Below are 15,575 nucleotides of genomic sequence, written 5' to 3' on the forward strand. Positions count from 1 at the left end.
AGGAAATATTACAGGAGATAAGAGAGGCCACCTGTGTTTGGGTGGGGCTCCAGTAATTAGAGCTGCTGATATAAATAGCAGCGTGCTAGTTTGTCCGTTGTGGAATATTATGTGATTGTTGTTTCTTCAGGACCGTGCCTTGCTGTTTCCAGACTTTGTTTGTTGATTTTTCATGACTTTGAAACCCAAGCAAAGCAAAGTGTGTGTGTCTCACTTCGTGGGAGAAGGAGGGCTGTGACGTTTCTTCACAGCTGCTAGTTAAGTACTTAAGGACTGATTAAGGGGATTGTACAGCCTACAACATTGTTTTGGGATGAGTGCTCTTTGCAATACAAAAGGGGTGCTTTGTTTCTTTTGAATTTTGTGATAAAGAACTTTGTTTTTGAATTTTCAAGTGTGTGTGTCTGAAATTTATATCCTTGAATTTTCAGAAGACTCATACCATAGAGCCAGGCAGAACAGGTAATAGCAAACAAATCAAGCAGTAGTGCGACTTTTCAGGCAGTCCTTCCAATACTTCTTCAGAAGAAAAAAACTCCACTTTCATTCCAGTGTTGAGAAATTCTGAGCTTTTCCAAAGTCTTCAGTAGTAGTCGCTAACAAGAAAATTATTATATATGACTTTTATGAAAAATTCTTGGCAATGGAAACCATTTTCTCATTCTTCCATGTCTTAAAACTGTATTTTTATTTTATCGTAAATCACCCAGAGTGAAAGGGCTGTGAAAAGGGCATTGTAGAAATTCAATGATAAATAAATAAAATTTGATATGTCATATCTATTTTATATTGATATCAATATTTATAGAAATCTTGAGTATGTAGATATCCAGTTTTTTTCTTAAATTATTCTGGAGTGGATAGTCTAAAGGTAATGTTTTGGGGGTTAAGTGATGATATTACAGAGTTTGGTAGTGAGTTCCATGCATCAACTACTCAGTTATTAAAGTCGTATTTCCTGCAGCCAAGTTTAGAGCGGTTTACTTTAAGTTTGCATCTGTTGTGTGCTTGTGTGCTGTTGTGATTGAAGCTGAAGAAGTCATTGACATGAAGGAAGTTATAGCAGATGATTTTATGGGCTATGCTTGGATCATGTTTAAGGTGATGTAGTTTTAAGCTTAATAAACCTAGGATTGTAAGTCTAGCTGCATAGGGTAGTCTGTTGCGAGTGGAGGAGTGGAGGGCTCTTCTGGTAAAGTATCTCTGGAAATTTTCTAGAGTTATTATGTCTGAAATCGGTATGGGTTCCAGACAGATGAGCTGTATTCAAGGATTGGTCTGGTGAAAGTTTTGTATGCTCTAGTTAGTAGTGTGAGATTACCAGAGCAGAAGCTACATAGGATTAAGTTAACAACTCTTAAAGCCTTTTTGGCGATGTTGTTGCAGTGGGCTTTGGCACTTAGGTCATTTGAGATGAGTATTACAATGTCTTTTACAGAGTGAAGGTTGTCTGTAAGGTATTGTTTATTCAGCTCGTATTTGGTGTTCTGCATCCTTTTGCCAATGTGTAGGATAGAGCATTTTTTGGTTGAGATTTGGAGTTGCCAGATGTTTGACCATTCAGATACAACATCAAGGTCTTTCTGGAGAGTAACTGTGTTATTGGTGGTGTTGAAAAACTTTACATCATCAGCGTGAGGAAGACGCCCCAAGATATGCATTTTTCTATATACCCTAGGAGTGTTCTTATAACAATCCCATACATCTTAAGTGCCTTTATAATGTTAAAGTTTTACTAATGGTCCTAATCAGCAGTTCCGCATTGCAAAAAGATCATAAATGAATAATTAATATTAATATTATGCATTTATGATCTTTTTGCAATGTGGAACTGCTGATTAGGACCATTAGTAAATCAACATCAACCTTGACGTTGACGTTGATGTTGATATTGATATTGTTTTTGATATTAATAATAATAATAATAATAATAATAATAATAATAATAATTATTATTATTATTATTGTTGTTATTATTATTATTTATTAGGTTTGTATGCCGCCCCTCTCCGAAGACTCAGGGCGGCATACAAATCTAATAAATTATTATTAGTTTGTTCTAATAGTCTGTACTTTCCTCGACTTCCTCTTTTCCTTATCTGTTTGTTGAGCAACTGACTTCTAGAAATATGCACACATCAGGAATTGGGAAGTGAAACATCTGAAGGCTAAAATATCTATCTATCTATCTATATATATATTTTCAGATTTTCTTGTCTTAATTCTGAACCTTGCATGCAATAAACCTGAGTTACTCCACCTCTCTCTATTTCTTTGAACCTATAGGCTTGTTTTTTCTGCAACAGATGAAGAGAATGCAGTTGCTTGCAATGTGATTGTAAAGGTAATTTATATAGAGTATGGAGAGTGTTGGTCCAAATATGCTGCCTTGGGGTGTGCCTCTCTTAACTGGGATTAGATATGGTGCTCCCTATTTTGACAACTTGTTGTCTGTTTTATAGGAACACAGTTATCCAACTATGGAGGGATCCTAAGATGCTGCCATAGGATTTGAGTTTTAGAAGTAGTTTGTCATGAACCATTGAGTCGAAGGCTTTAGAGAAGTCAATGTAAATTGTATCTATTGATTTGCCCTGATCAAGATGTGTAGTCCATATTTGTTTGTTTGTTTGTTTGTTTGTTTGTTTGTTTGTTCGTTCGTTCATTCGTTCGTTCATTCATTCATTCATTCATTTATTTGATTTTTATGCCACCCTTCTCCTTAGACTCAGGGCGGTTTACAACATGTTAACAATAGCACTTTTTAACAGAGCCAGCATATTGCCCCCACAATCTGGGTCCTCACTTTACCCACTTCGGAAGGATGGAAGGCTGAGTCAACCTTGAGCCAGTGATGTGATTTGAACTGCTGACCTGCAGATTCAGCAGCCAGCTTTAGTGGCCTGCAGTACTGCACTCTACCCACTGCGCCACCTCAGCTCCATATGTTTTTGCAGTGAAGGAGTTGCAGGTTGCAAGATAATTTTTTTCTGAAACTGAACTGTTTGTTAGAGAGTAGGTTGTTAGTTTCTTCTAGGTGGAGGGTAATTTATTGGTTTATGATTGATTCCATGACTTTGCATGTAACACGGCATAGTGAGATTGGTCTGTAGTTTTCAACTAGACTAGGATCTCCTTTTTTGAAGATGGGAATGACTGTTGCTTGCACCCATAGCTTTGGTAGTGAGCTGGTCCTGAATGATTTTTCAAAGATTATGCTTAGTGGTTCAGCTATGGCTGTGGAAAGCTTTTTTAAGAAGTATGCACATAGACCATAAGGCCCAATCGATAGAGAAGGTTTAAGGTCATGTAGTGCTTTTCCAACGCTGTCTTCTGTGAAGTCTATTTAAGTTAAATCCTTGTGAGTATTTGAGGTGCGATTAGTGAATTTTGGGGATGAACCATTGCTGTTAACAAAGACTGAGCCAAAGAATATGTTGAAGAGGCTAGCTTTGGTTGATTCATCATAGTATTCTTTGTTGTTGGGTCCTTTTAGTGGTGGGATGGGTCTTGAGTCCTTGAGTTAACTACACAAGTAAATAACTAAACAAGTTATTATTTCTGAGCTGCTTTTCTCCCCAGTGTAGCACTTCCCCAAAAAGTGCTAACTCCATGTTAACTAGTTCAGTTTTGTTGTCTTAGTTGATTGGAACCATTCACCTGGCACTGCTACTGAAACCTTAATCAGGTTTCAGCTAAAGGCTTCTCTTTGCCTTTGAAATGATTCATGAGTTGCACTAGGTAAAGAATGCAGGCCTTCAATGTATACTTCCCTTGGTGTGCATGCTTACTCTCTTCCCCTCAAATGAACGCAACTATAAACATTCTCTTCTTGTGAATTATCCCAACATCAGAGTGAATATTCCAAAGGGTGGGGAGCAGGATTAAAGGCTACAAGATCAGCCCTTTTATCTGGCTTCATTGTGAGTCACGTTCCAGAAAACTTTCCCTTCATTTGGGCATATGGGATCATTTCCATCTGATGCTAGAAAGCATGGGTTTCATACTCTATGGTCACATGATGTATCAGGACATTTTGGGATTTTTTGCCTATGTGTGGGTATGGCTGCTAAATGAGGGCTCCTTGTATAACATTAGCAGCATCAGCCGCTGACCTACGGTAATCTAGCAAATCAATTAATGTTTAGAAAAGGTCATTGAGATAATATCTTATACTTCTGTATAAGTTTCCACCAAATAGCTCTATCACATTCAAGAAGAACACATGAAATTCCATATGAAGTTCTATTCACTTTATTCATTAAAGGAAGCATAGCTTTGTTAGTCTATAGTAATAAAAAATGAGAAGGGATTTGGTAACATCATGTAACAATTTTAAAAAAAAAATATTTCGCAATAATTTCAGTTGGTAAAATCTGTCTTTTACAAAGTAGGCTTTCACATTTGGATCCACTGTTTACTATTGTACACAATCCAGCTTCACATGGTTATATTAAAGAGAATGATATATGATGTCAGACGTACATCTTCTGGTTTAAAGGGTTCTGTATATGTCCTGTTGTTCATTTAGTTAGATCTGTAAAATAAAACATGAACAGGAAGTGAGAAATAAATTTGCATCTGTACATTTTTATGAAATTATTTTTTAAACTCATTCATATGATCTGCAACAGAAAGCAGCCTGCAATAATTTTTGAGATGTCAAACAACATGGGCAAGACAATTCTGAATATCAGCGTCACTATGATAAAATCAAATGGTTAAAACTATTCAAGAACTCTAGGCCATTTTACCACTGAGCAATTTCTATCGTTTTTAAGATTACTTTTGACAGAATGACATGTAATAAACTTTAAAAATTTATTAGGCATTCTTGATATTTTGGGAAATAAGCTCTGGCAGTCAGAATGAACTCAAAACACCAACATTTTAAATATAGGAATGGGGAATTAGATGTAACCAAACTTTAATTCATCCTCACAGGGAATACACTTGAGGGAAGATGGAACACAAATGCAGTGAATAAACAAACTCACAGTATTCTCAGACAACACAGCCAATATAAGAATACTGGGAACTGTAGCACAGCAATATCAAGAAAAATATAATTCATCTTATATTTATATAATTTTCCAATAAAATCTCCACTATATATATATTTGATATTTACCTGTACATTTCTGCAAAATTTGTATTTCATTAATACAACTTGTATTAATTGCAATTTAAAATGCAAACCCCATCATACAATAAGATTCCTGTGATCCAAATGAAATTCCTTCTATTCAGAGCAATGGAAAGAAGTTCTATTGGGAATGGGATGAGGGACAAGGAGAAACAAACTTCACCCATCATTTCATCTCTTCTAATCTGATGCTGACTCCTGTCAGATTCCAAAACTGAAGAGATCCCCCTCTCCTAAGAATGAAATGACTGAAAAGTCTAATTTAACTTCAATGAGCTATTTTCATTAATTTAATTGTGCTCAGTGCAACCAATTTAATCAGAAAGCAATTAATTCTTAGGCTGGGTCTAGAAGGCTTTTCTTAGACCCTCTGGATTATCTGACATTTTCGGCTATCCGACTATCAGCCCACTTGTTTATGTCAGATAATTGAGACTCTACCGTACACAATTGATTTGTGCAGAGTTTGGACAGTTATTAATGGAAGATAGGTAATAAAAATAAGAACGCCTTGTGGGGAAATAACGTTTATCCAAAAGCAATTACTATTCATTTAAATACAGATCTGACTTTAGGTATTAAGAAGATAATGACTTATATTAAGCGATTTTGGTTATCTTTCGCTTTGTTATCTTTAGAGTTGGATAGCCATCTGAACCAAAATAAAGATATGTATAATTAACAATAATATACAATAATATATAGAAGCTGTGATATAACAATACTGTTTACCCCACTCCCCTCCCACTTCTATTTTCTGTACTCCCATCCCCCTTTCCCCCTGTTTTACTCCTTTTTGTATAAACCAATAAAGTATATTTTTAAAAAAAAATTTAAAAAAAGAAGAAGAAGATAATGACATCATATTTTCTAAAGTTGAAAAATAACAGTAGGGAACACAGTAGTAATCATTTTCTGCCTATCAATTGATCAAGCTGCATGATAAACTTCAAACTTCTGGCAGAGAAAATGCAGAGTTAGCGGGCAAAATTGCATTCTAACCATTGTGCCACCGTGGTTGTGTAATCATACATTAAATATCACATGTAAAATAAGATATCCCATGAAATATTTCTAAGCTTAGAAGAAATGGAAAAATAGTTTGAGCAAGAAGACTCTCTGAAATAAATTGGACCAGACTGATTGATTATCTATCACTGAATGATTTTCTATTGCCTGCAAGAGACTACTAGACCCAGCCTAAAATTAATTGCTTTCTGATTAAATTGGTTGCACTGAGCACAATGAAGGGTCTAAGAAAAGCCTTGAAATCACTATGAATTGGAAATGCATTGAAGTTTTATTGCAGTAATGTTACAGTGACAACATTGTACTAATGTATAGAGTTCAGTCCTCTCAAAATGTAAATAAATCAGTGATCCTTCCCCATCATGGCTGCCATGTTTGGGGGCGTGTCTGAGGGCACGGAAGTGCCTACAGCCACGCCCCCAAGCAGCAGCGATGTCAGATAATCCGGAATGTTGGATGACCGAAGGACGGATAATCGAGACTCTGCTGTACTTGTATTGGATGTTATCCTATCCATATCATTATTGAAGTGATGGTAGGTTTGCAACACAACAAAACCAAGAATAGAAGAAAAAAAACAATTAAAAATTATTAACATTAAAATTAATAAAGATTGACTAAAACTAGAAACCAATAGATAAACATCACAGTGGCAGAACCTTCTTTCTTAGTCCACCAGTCACTTATTCATTTTCTTATTTTTTTATTAATTTTGTTTCTCAAACATGTACGGGTACAGGTGTAGGCAGAAACCTAAACATAAGTGAACCAAGAGGAACCCACCTCTGATATAGAGCATATATAGCCCCTTTATTATTATTTATTTACTTACTTATTAAATTGATTTGTATGCTGCCTCTCTCTGAGGTCTCCAATTAATATAGCTAAAAAAATTAAAAACTCTAATAACATTTAAAATCATTCATTCCCGTTCACACCTACTACACTCTACACTCATCAGCCAGGGGGGTAGGGTCTAATGGCCCCGAGCCTCGTGGCACAGATAGGTCTTTAAACTTTTACAGAAGGCAAGGAGGGTGGGGGAAGTGCAAATCTCTGGTTGGAGCTGATTACAGAGGACTGGGTCCCCCACAGAGAAAGCTCTTCTGCTAGGTCCACCCTGGAGAAGATCAACTCTGTGGGACCTAACCGGTTCCTGGGATTCATGCGGCAGAAGGCGGTCCCGAAGGTAATCTGGTCCAATGCCATGTAGGGCTTAATAGATCATAACCAACACTTTGAATTGTGTCCAGAAATCAATAGGCAGCCAACGCAGTTCGCAGAGTGCTAGAGAAATATGGGTACAGTGATCCCTCTATTATCGCGAGGGTTCCGTTCCAAGACCCATCGCGATAATCGATTTTTTGCGATGTAGGGTTGGGGAAGTAAAAAGATCATCTGCGCATGCGTGCCCTTTTTTCTATGGCCACGCATGCGTAGATGGTGGAGTTTGTGTTCCCCGCCGCCCACGCAAAGGGGAAACCCCGATTCGGCTCCTCGCTGCTGCTGCGCTACCGAGCAGATTAGCTGCTGGGCGGCCGAAGGAACCTTCCCTGGGTCTTCCCCCTCTTGCTGGCGGGCAGGCGAGCGGCGGGCATCAGCGAGGAGCCGGGGTTTCCCCTTTGCGTGGGCGGCCGGGAAGACCCAGGTTGGGGGTTTGGGGGGGTGCTGGGAAGCCCCCCCAGGCCGGCTGCGACCTTTTAAAACAGCCGCGCCGCTTCCCAGCTGACTCCCGAAGCCAAACCCGGAAGTGTTTTTTTTTTAATTAATATTTTTTTAAAAATCGCGATATAGCATTTCGCGAAGATCGAGATCGCGAAACTCGAGGGATCACTGTATACCCATAACTGCTTGTGAGGCTGCATTCTGGACAATTTGAAGTTTCTGAACATTCTTCAAAGGTAGCCCCATGTAGACAGCATCGCAGTAACCTCGAGGTGATAAAGGCATGAGTGACTGTGAGTAGAGACTCCCTGTCCAGATAGGGCTGCAATTGGTGCACCAGGCGAACCTAGGCAAAAGGTCCCCTCGCCACAACCAAAAGATGATGATCCAATGTCAGCTGATGATCAAAGAGGATGCCCAAGTTGCTCTCTGAGGGGGTAAAAAATTCCCACCCAGAGTAATGGATGGACAGATGGAGGTGTCCTTGGGAGGCAGAACCCACAGCCACACCGTCTTGCCAGGATTGACTTTGAGCCTGTTAACACCCATCCATAACCTAACAGCTTCCAGTCTCAGCCAATCACTTCCACTGTTTCACTGAGTTGATGCGGGGTGGAGATGTATAGCTGAGTATCATTAGCATACTGATGACAACTCACCTCATGCCTTTGGATGATCTCACCCAGCTTGCCACCTTATAAATAGACAGGTCAAAGCAGAAACACAGAGAAATAGTTTTAGCATCCATGTACCAACCCTGGTCTGACTCTCAGGGAGAGAAGAAGGCAGCATCTACAATGTGCAAAGAACCTGATTTGTCGCTTGGAATACTGCACACACATATACAGAGGCCACTGTGGATAAATGGCTGTGAAGAATTACATAAGCCATGCTCTGAATGTTCTCCCGAACTTTTTGCTTCTTACACTTTATCTGTAATGTCCAGTTTCTTTAAAATAAAGGCAAAACTGAGCATACAAACCAAGACAGCGTGGGGGGGTTTGCCATTTTCCATCTTCACACTTTATTTTTTGTGGGCCACGAAGAAGGAAATGTTCTTGACACTCGAGGCTAATTTCTTCTCCACTCCCATAGACTCTCATCTCTATTATATTGATGGCATTGGGAAGTTGAGGTGGTGGAGGACAGTTTCCTTTAACAAAACATCTTATAATTAAAATGTGATTAGGATTAGAGTTGAAAATTATCTCTTCACCCAAAGAAGATAAAACCTACATATTTTCTTAGGAGGCTTTATGTCAAATCTCTTGTCTACTCTCTACTGTGATTGAGATGCCGTAATCACAGATTTAACATAGAAACATAGATACTAAATTATAATTGCATGATAAATTATCAGGGCTTCTTCAAGACAGGATTTCAGTTGAGTTATAGAATGAAATTTGCTGCATCCAGTTGGTAAATGGTTGAGTAGCAGAGCTGATAAACAGTCTTCATTTTTTTGGTAGCTTTCCATACATTTGCCTATGATAATTTTCTCTCTTTGGCAACCGAGGCTTAGAGAAACTAGTGATTCTCATTTTTCTTGACTGCTGATGTCCCCAAGTGATGCTGGGGAAGTATTTTTGGGTACCACAGCCATCATAGTCTGCTGACCCATAGGCTTCTATCCTTACTCCTGTCAGTCAGTATTTGCATTAAGTTTCAAAAGATATTTGTTATATAGATCAACAGCTGGAATTGATACTGATAATCTTTTGGAAAGCAATGAAAAGTCTTATGTGCTATTTCTTTCTTTGCCAGTCTCCTATTGTCTGTGATGGGAATCCTTGACTAATCACTTCACTTTCCAGAATTCTTCACCAAGATTAGCACCTAACAGTATGTTCTGATTAGGTCTCCATTGGTTGATGGAAATGCAGCCATCACACTGATGCAGCAGCTAAAATTTCATCAGAAAATGATATTGATAGAGAAGCCACATAGACTTTCCTTTTCACAAATCCTACAGAATGCCAGGATTGACCCAAGTGGGGAATGAAAAAAACAAGAAGTATAGCTTCCATCTTTTCTATCTTTATTATCTTTTCTCTCAATCATTCTTTTCTGTTATCTGCTCTGACATTTGTCTACATATCCGCCAATCTGTTTTTTCACAAACTAATATTTCAGGATCAAATTTTAAATTTTCTGTTTCTTCTGAGGATTACTCTTTGCTGCCAATTCATCCTTAAACATTACACCTAAAAACTCTCACAAAACAGCCATTAAAGTCAAATGCAATTCAACAGTCACAAGCAAATTACAACAATATCTAATTACATTAAATTCCAATGATATGAGTCATTGTTGTACACATCTGTGTACTTTAAAGCCACAATTGATGAAGCAGGTGGAGCCATCAAAACTTTGCAGCTTTGACATTAATACACTAGTGAAATTTAACTGTATTGATCTTTGACACCTATAAAAATTGTTTTCAGGATTGATCATAAATTAGATTAAGATAGACAAGCTGATATTGAACTGGATTATGAGGAAAGTCCACCAGTTAGCACAAAGACAGGTAACCATCTGAAATCATTCATCTAATCCAAAGTTTATCTATTCATCTGAATATTTGCTTATCTATGAACTGAACAAAAATAAGATTTAATTAATGCAAATATAGTTAGGATGTATCCCAGATTATCACAATTTTGGAAAGGAATGAAGATGAATGTCTTGTAACCTGAATGTTAAAATATTTACATTTTATTTTAATATGTTTCTTATTTATTTATGAGGGGGAGTTACATTTTTTGTAAATTAATCGGTTTGAAGAGATTTGCAGAAGAACAGAATACATATATTATTTAAGCAAAAATATATGTATAAATAAATAAATAATAATTTCTCCTTAATGAAGATATTTTGAAATTAACTAGGAGCAATATAATGATCCAATGGTCTTCTTAAGCCGCAGAAATTCTGAAACTTATTCCAGTGAAATTTTTTTACCTTGCCAAGAAATTGATATAGATGTCTCCATGCAAGTACCAAAAATCAAAGACAAATTCCATACTAGATTTGCATGCTTTTGTTCTGTGTAAATTCATTTCAATTGCTTAAGACATGAGATTCTCAAAGCAAATAACATTTGTAATGGGACAAATGAAATTTTATCACTGAATTTAGATTGCTGCCTAATGGGGAAAAGTGGACAAGAGTATGCTGTCAAATGCAGACTACAACACATCTACAACACATCTGTGATTCCGATGGTACAATTGACTTAATCCCTGAGGTGGAGCTGCTGCTATGAAGGAAACAGACTAGCTGCTAGGAAAGAAACGAACTGATTTTAAGGCCAATTCTGTATTTGCTTTTGTCCTTGGATTGTTGAGAAGGATTTTTTCTACATAGCAAAATTATCTGTTCTTTTGATATGGATACATGCATACTGTTTCACTGCAACAACAAATTAGGCAAAGAATTCAAAGATCATAGGATCATGAACAATGTTCCCTCTAATTTTTTTTCAGTGTGGGTGGAAAAGTATAGTCTCTGAGCGGCAGTATAATCTGTGAGCACTGTCTTTTATAAACCTCTCTGGGAGGCTCTGCAAAGGAAGGAGAATCTGCCAGGAATCCCATCGGACGACAGGAAGGGTTCTGGCACTTGAGAAGAGAAAGTGGTTTAGAAAAGCGGGTGAGACAAATAGGCAGACCCCCACCCCCACCCCCAGTGGTCAGACCTCAAAGCAAAGCCAGCAGGAAGCAGTTCCAGAGAGTGGTGCCCTGTAACCCCCGCCCCAGGCGAGGACACAAGCCAAAGGCAAGACTGCTGTTTCGGTCCCCAGCTAGGCCACCTCCTTTGTAGCAGTGAGCCCAGAAAATCTTGGCCGGGACCTGTTGTGATTCCGTCTGAGGCTCCTCAGGGAACGGCTGAACCTCTGCCGGCTCCATGCTCAGAGGGGGAGGATGAGGAACAGGAGGAGGAGGCCCAGGCAGATGGGGAGGAGGAATATCAGGCCAAGGGAGAGGGAGAACAGCCTGAGTCCCCCGGGATGGAGCTCTCCCCAGCAAGCAGCCTGGAGTCCTTAGATGAAAATGCACAAGCCATCATCGATCTCAGGTAGAGAAGAGCAGCCCAGCGAAGGGGACAATTAGCCAGGTATTTCCAGCACTAAATAGGCAACAGCTGGGTTTGGGTGTGGTTCTCCCCAGAAAGGCTGAAAAGGCAGGCCCACCCTTCCTGTAATTATCTTTGGGAGTCCTGCGATCTGGCTGTGCTCTTTGGCGTCTCTGATTCTGGCTTGTGGCCTTGAAAGCTGAAACCTTGGGGGGAGGCATGGGTCTTCTTCTCTACAGAGGTGTGTGTGCCAGCAAGAAGTTTGTTGTATTGTCTGGCCATCATGACTCTGCTGTGAAGCCTCCTAACAACCCTGTTTGTAAGAACAGTTTTGTCTCTGTGTTTGTTTTCCCAACTATAAAGTACCTTTGTTTTTACCAGCGTGTCTGGCTGCTTTTTTCAGTTGGTGTTGAAGTCTGGGGGCACCCAGACAGAACAGGACCAAAGCAGGAAAGGTGGGAGGGGCCAGGATCCAAAAGCCCTTGGAAGGGGGTGAGACGAGCCCCGCAGGGTGGCCGGAAAATGTGGCAAGAACCTGGGCTTTCCCACATCATACTCAGCAGCAGCTCTGTAGCCATGAGGCGGAGCAAAGTGCCATCTGGCTAGACCTGATTGGGTGTTGGAGTTGCTTCCCAGTGCCGCTGCTCGGGGAGGCTGAAGTTCCTGGTGGGTGCTGCATTTGGGTTGGCAGCCTGCCCAGCCCTTCTGCCCGCCTCTCCCTGGGCCCTCTGACTGGCAGGGACAGCAGAGGAGCCAGGCGTGGAGCCAGTAGGAGTTCTGCCTGCCCAACCCTTGAGGGCCCTGGGTTTTTTAAGGTGGTTTCGAGTGAAAACGTGTCACAAGCCGACTGCTTTGCTATGAACCAGCAGGAGCAGGAAGAGCAGTGGCGACCAAAAAACCCTCCAGCTTGTCGTGCATTCAAAAAATTGGGACTTCTTTTAAAAAGCACAAGATGCAGGACAATGTTCGCTCTAATTTCTTTTCGGTGTGGGTGGAAAAGTATAGTGTTTGAGCGGCAGTCCTTTGGGACTGAGTGGCATAGAAGTATAAATAAATAAATAAATAAATAAATAAATAAATAAATAAATAAATAAATAAATAAATAAATAAATAAATAAATACACACACACACAAACAAACAAACAAACAAACAAACAAACAAGCAAAAATAAATAAATAATAAATAGGGGGGAAAGGGCTAGGCGTTTTTTTCTCTGTTATTATTTGGGTGCTTTAAACCATATGTTTTAAATCAAGAGTCACTTCTCTCTCCGTTTCTCTCTCTTTCCTTTCATCTTCTGCCTCAATCATTTTATCATTTCTCTTTTTTTTCTCCCCTTTTTTCTATCATTTTTCTCTCTCTCCCTCTCTCTCTCTATTCCCTTCCTCTCTTCTCTCTCTCTTTCTTTATCTCTCACTCTTGCTTTTTTCTCTTTCTTTCTCTCTCTCTTTCTCTCTCCCCCTCTTGCTCTCTCTCTCTCTCACTTTCTCTCTCCCTCTCTTTCTATCTTGCTCTGTCTGTTGCTCTCTCTTTCTTTCTTTCTCTCTCTCTTGTTCTCTCTCTTGTTTTCTCTCTCTCTCTTGCTTTCTCTCTCTCTCACTCTTTCTATCTCTTGTTTTCTCTCTCTCTCTCTCACTTTCTTTCTCTCTCACTCACTCTTTCTCTCTTGTTTTCTTTCTCTCTCTCTTTCTCTCTCTCTCTCTTTCTCTCCCCCTCTCTCTTGTTCTCTCTTTCTTTCTCTTCCTTTCTTCTCTGCATAGGCCGGCGAAGAGTTTTCTTATTTTGAGAGAGTGAGAGAGAAGCAGGTGTGAGAGTGCTTTCTCTGGGAACGCCTGCCCTTCCTCTCCTGCAGGCCATTCGCTGACATCCTAGGATGACAGCGTTCACAGCAAAGGGGCTGTGGGAGGGGGCGTTTCCGGAGCGCTCAGCAAAAACCCTCTCGCAGCTCCCTCATTGGGAGCGCTTTCGCAGAGCGCCTGCCCTGCCCCTCTCTCAGCCCCTTCACTAGCGGCCGGATGAGGAGGAGAAGCTGCAGCCACCACCACTGCTGCAGCCACCATTGCGGGAGGAGCCGTGCCCCAAGGTGGGAGGCAGAGGATGAGAAAGCTGGAAAGAGGGGCAGATCGGGCGGGTAGGGGGCAGTGGCAAGAAGCCAGGGGCACGAGGGGGCTGGTGGCGCCTGGTGGGTGCATGGGCAGCAGTGGTGAGAGGCCAGGGGTGCAAGGGGGCTGGAGATGCCTGCAGGGGTGGGGGCGGCAGCGGCTTGAGGCCAGAGGCCAGAGGCACAAGGGGGCTGGAGGTGCCTGGGGTGGTGGGGGTGGCTCCCTTTCCTTCTCCCACTGCCTACATCTACTGCCGGCAACGGCTGCCGGCGGTAGACATAGGCGGTGGGAGAAGGAAAAGGAGCCGCCCACCACGGATGGGCTGGTGCCAAGCCTCTCAGTTGTGGTCTCTCCGCCCCCCCCCCCCGGCCCTGTGGGCTAGCAGGGGGTTGGAGAACGTCCGCGCATGCACGCCTGACATTCAAAATAAAAAAACATTTGTCGGCCTCCGCACTTTCATCACTCCCTGCCCCAACTCCAACATTGTGTGGCCTTGGAAAAGGCCGCGTGGGGCGCAGTTTTTGGGTGCACGGCCACACGCCTTAGAGGGAACATTGATCATGAGGCTTTTCAAAAGAAATTGTATGCTTTCAAAAGATGTTAGAGAGAAAGTCAGTCCACAGGTGTGCCCACTTTTATTTTTAGAGATGATTGATATCACCCTATTGAAGAAAGCAGAAACTTGTACATAGCATGCAAACATACCTTCACACCGGGGCTCAGGAAGCCATAATCCATCAACACATTTTGTTTGATGCAGATTGGAACCACAGCGGTATTTTGCAACCTGGCTGGTCTTAAAGTGCTTTGTACGTGGAACAGTTGGATCAAAGACTGCATACCGTGGAGGTGTACATGTTCGTTGATTAACTAACAATTCAAATATTGTTACATAAGTATTTGTATAATAAATCCATTCTTCTTCTTTTTATTTATACCATCCATTCTTCTTCTTCTACACTGACTTAATATTTTAAATACATTTATTGATTAATTTCTGCTTTATTCATGTGTTCTCTATTCTGGATGGCAGATCATAGACATAACTATCTACTCCCTTATGTAGGATTTTAGATTTGATGCACTCCTCAGACAGGTAAACCAGACAGTTGGCCTTAATGAAGTGGGTGGCATACAGGTTGGATTGGTAAACAAACAAATAAAAAGGGATAATCTTATCCCTTTCCTTTCTGTTCCCAATCTGAATTTCAAGGCTGCCAGTTATAGATCTCCCCAATTGTGAAGATCATAAGAGTCCAAATCTATGGTAGAATGGTTTGTTGAAAACCATTCAATTAAAAAAAAAACTGTAGCTTTGACCCCTTTTCTCTGTGACAGCCTCTCAAATATTGGAACACAATTGTCATTCTCTTTCTAAGATTAGACTTACCCAGTTCCTGCATCTGTTCATCCTATCTTTAAGACTCCAGCCCCCTTATCTATTCAATTCAATTTATTACAGTCATAGGCAGAGACCATATATATATAGCAAAAACATTTGATACATATACATATGTATACATACATACATACATATATATATCACATGTTTTTGCTG

The 15,575-nt window shown here is 40.4% G+C and overlaps 1 protein-coding gene across 3 annotated transcripts in view; it reads right to left on the reverse strand.

The window, feature by feature from the left end:
* Positions 1-4,238: 4,238 nt before the first annotated feature.
* The window catches only part of LOC139164353 (complement factor H-like), a 54,678-nt gene continuing 43,341 nt past the window's right edge, over positions 4,239-15,575 (reverse strand). For 2 of the 3 annotated variants that reach the window (XM_070746368.1, XM_070746366.1), the window contains 3 exons: positions 14,723-14,887; positions 8,823-8,993; positions 4,239-4,537 (listed from right to left, as the gene is read on the reverse strand). In XM_070746368.1, the coding sequence (XP_070602469.1) occupies positions 4,524-4,537; positions 8,823-8,993; positions 14,723-14,887 (350 nt within the window). In that variant the 3' untranslated portion in view covers positions 4,239-4,523. The remainder of the gene's footprint in view (positions 4,538-8,822; positions 8,994-14,722; positions 14,888-15,575) is intronic. The other variant, XM_070746367.1, reaches the window with a different exon arrangement.

Source organism: Erythrolamprus reginae, chromosome 3 (genome assembly GCF_031021105.1).
Source record: "Erythrolamprus reginae isolate rEryReg1 chromosome 3, rEryReg1.hap1, whole genome shotgun sequence".
Classification (NCBI taxonomy): Eukaryota; Metazoa; Chordata; class Lepidosauria; order Squamata; family Dipsadidae; genus Erythrolamprus; species Erythrolamprus reginae.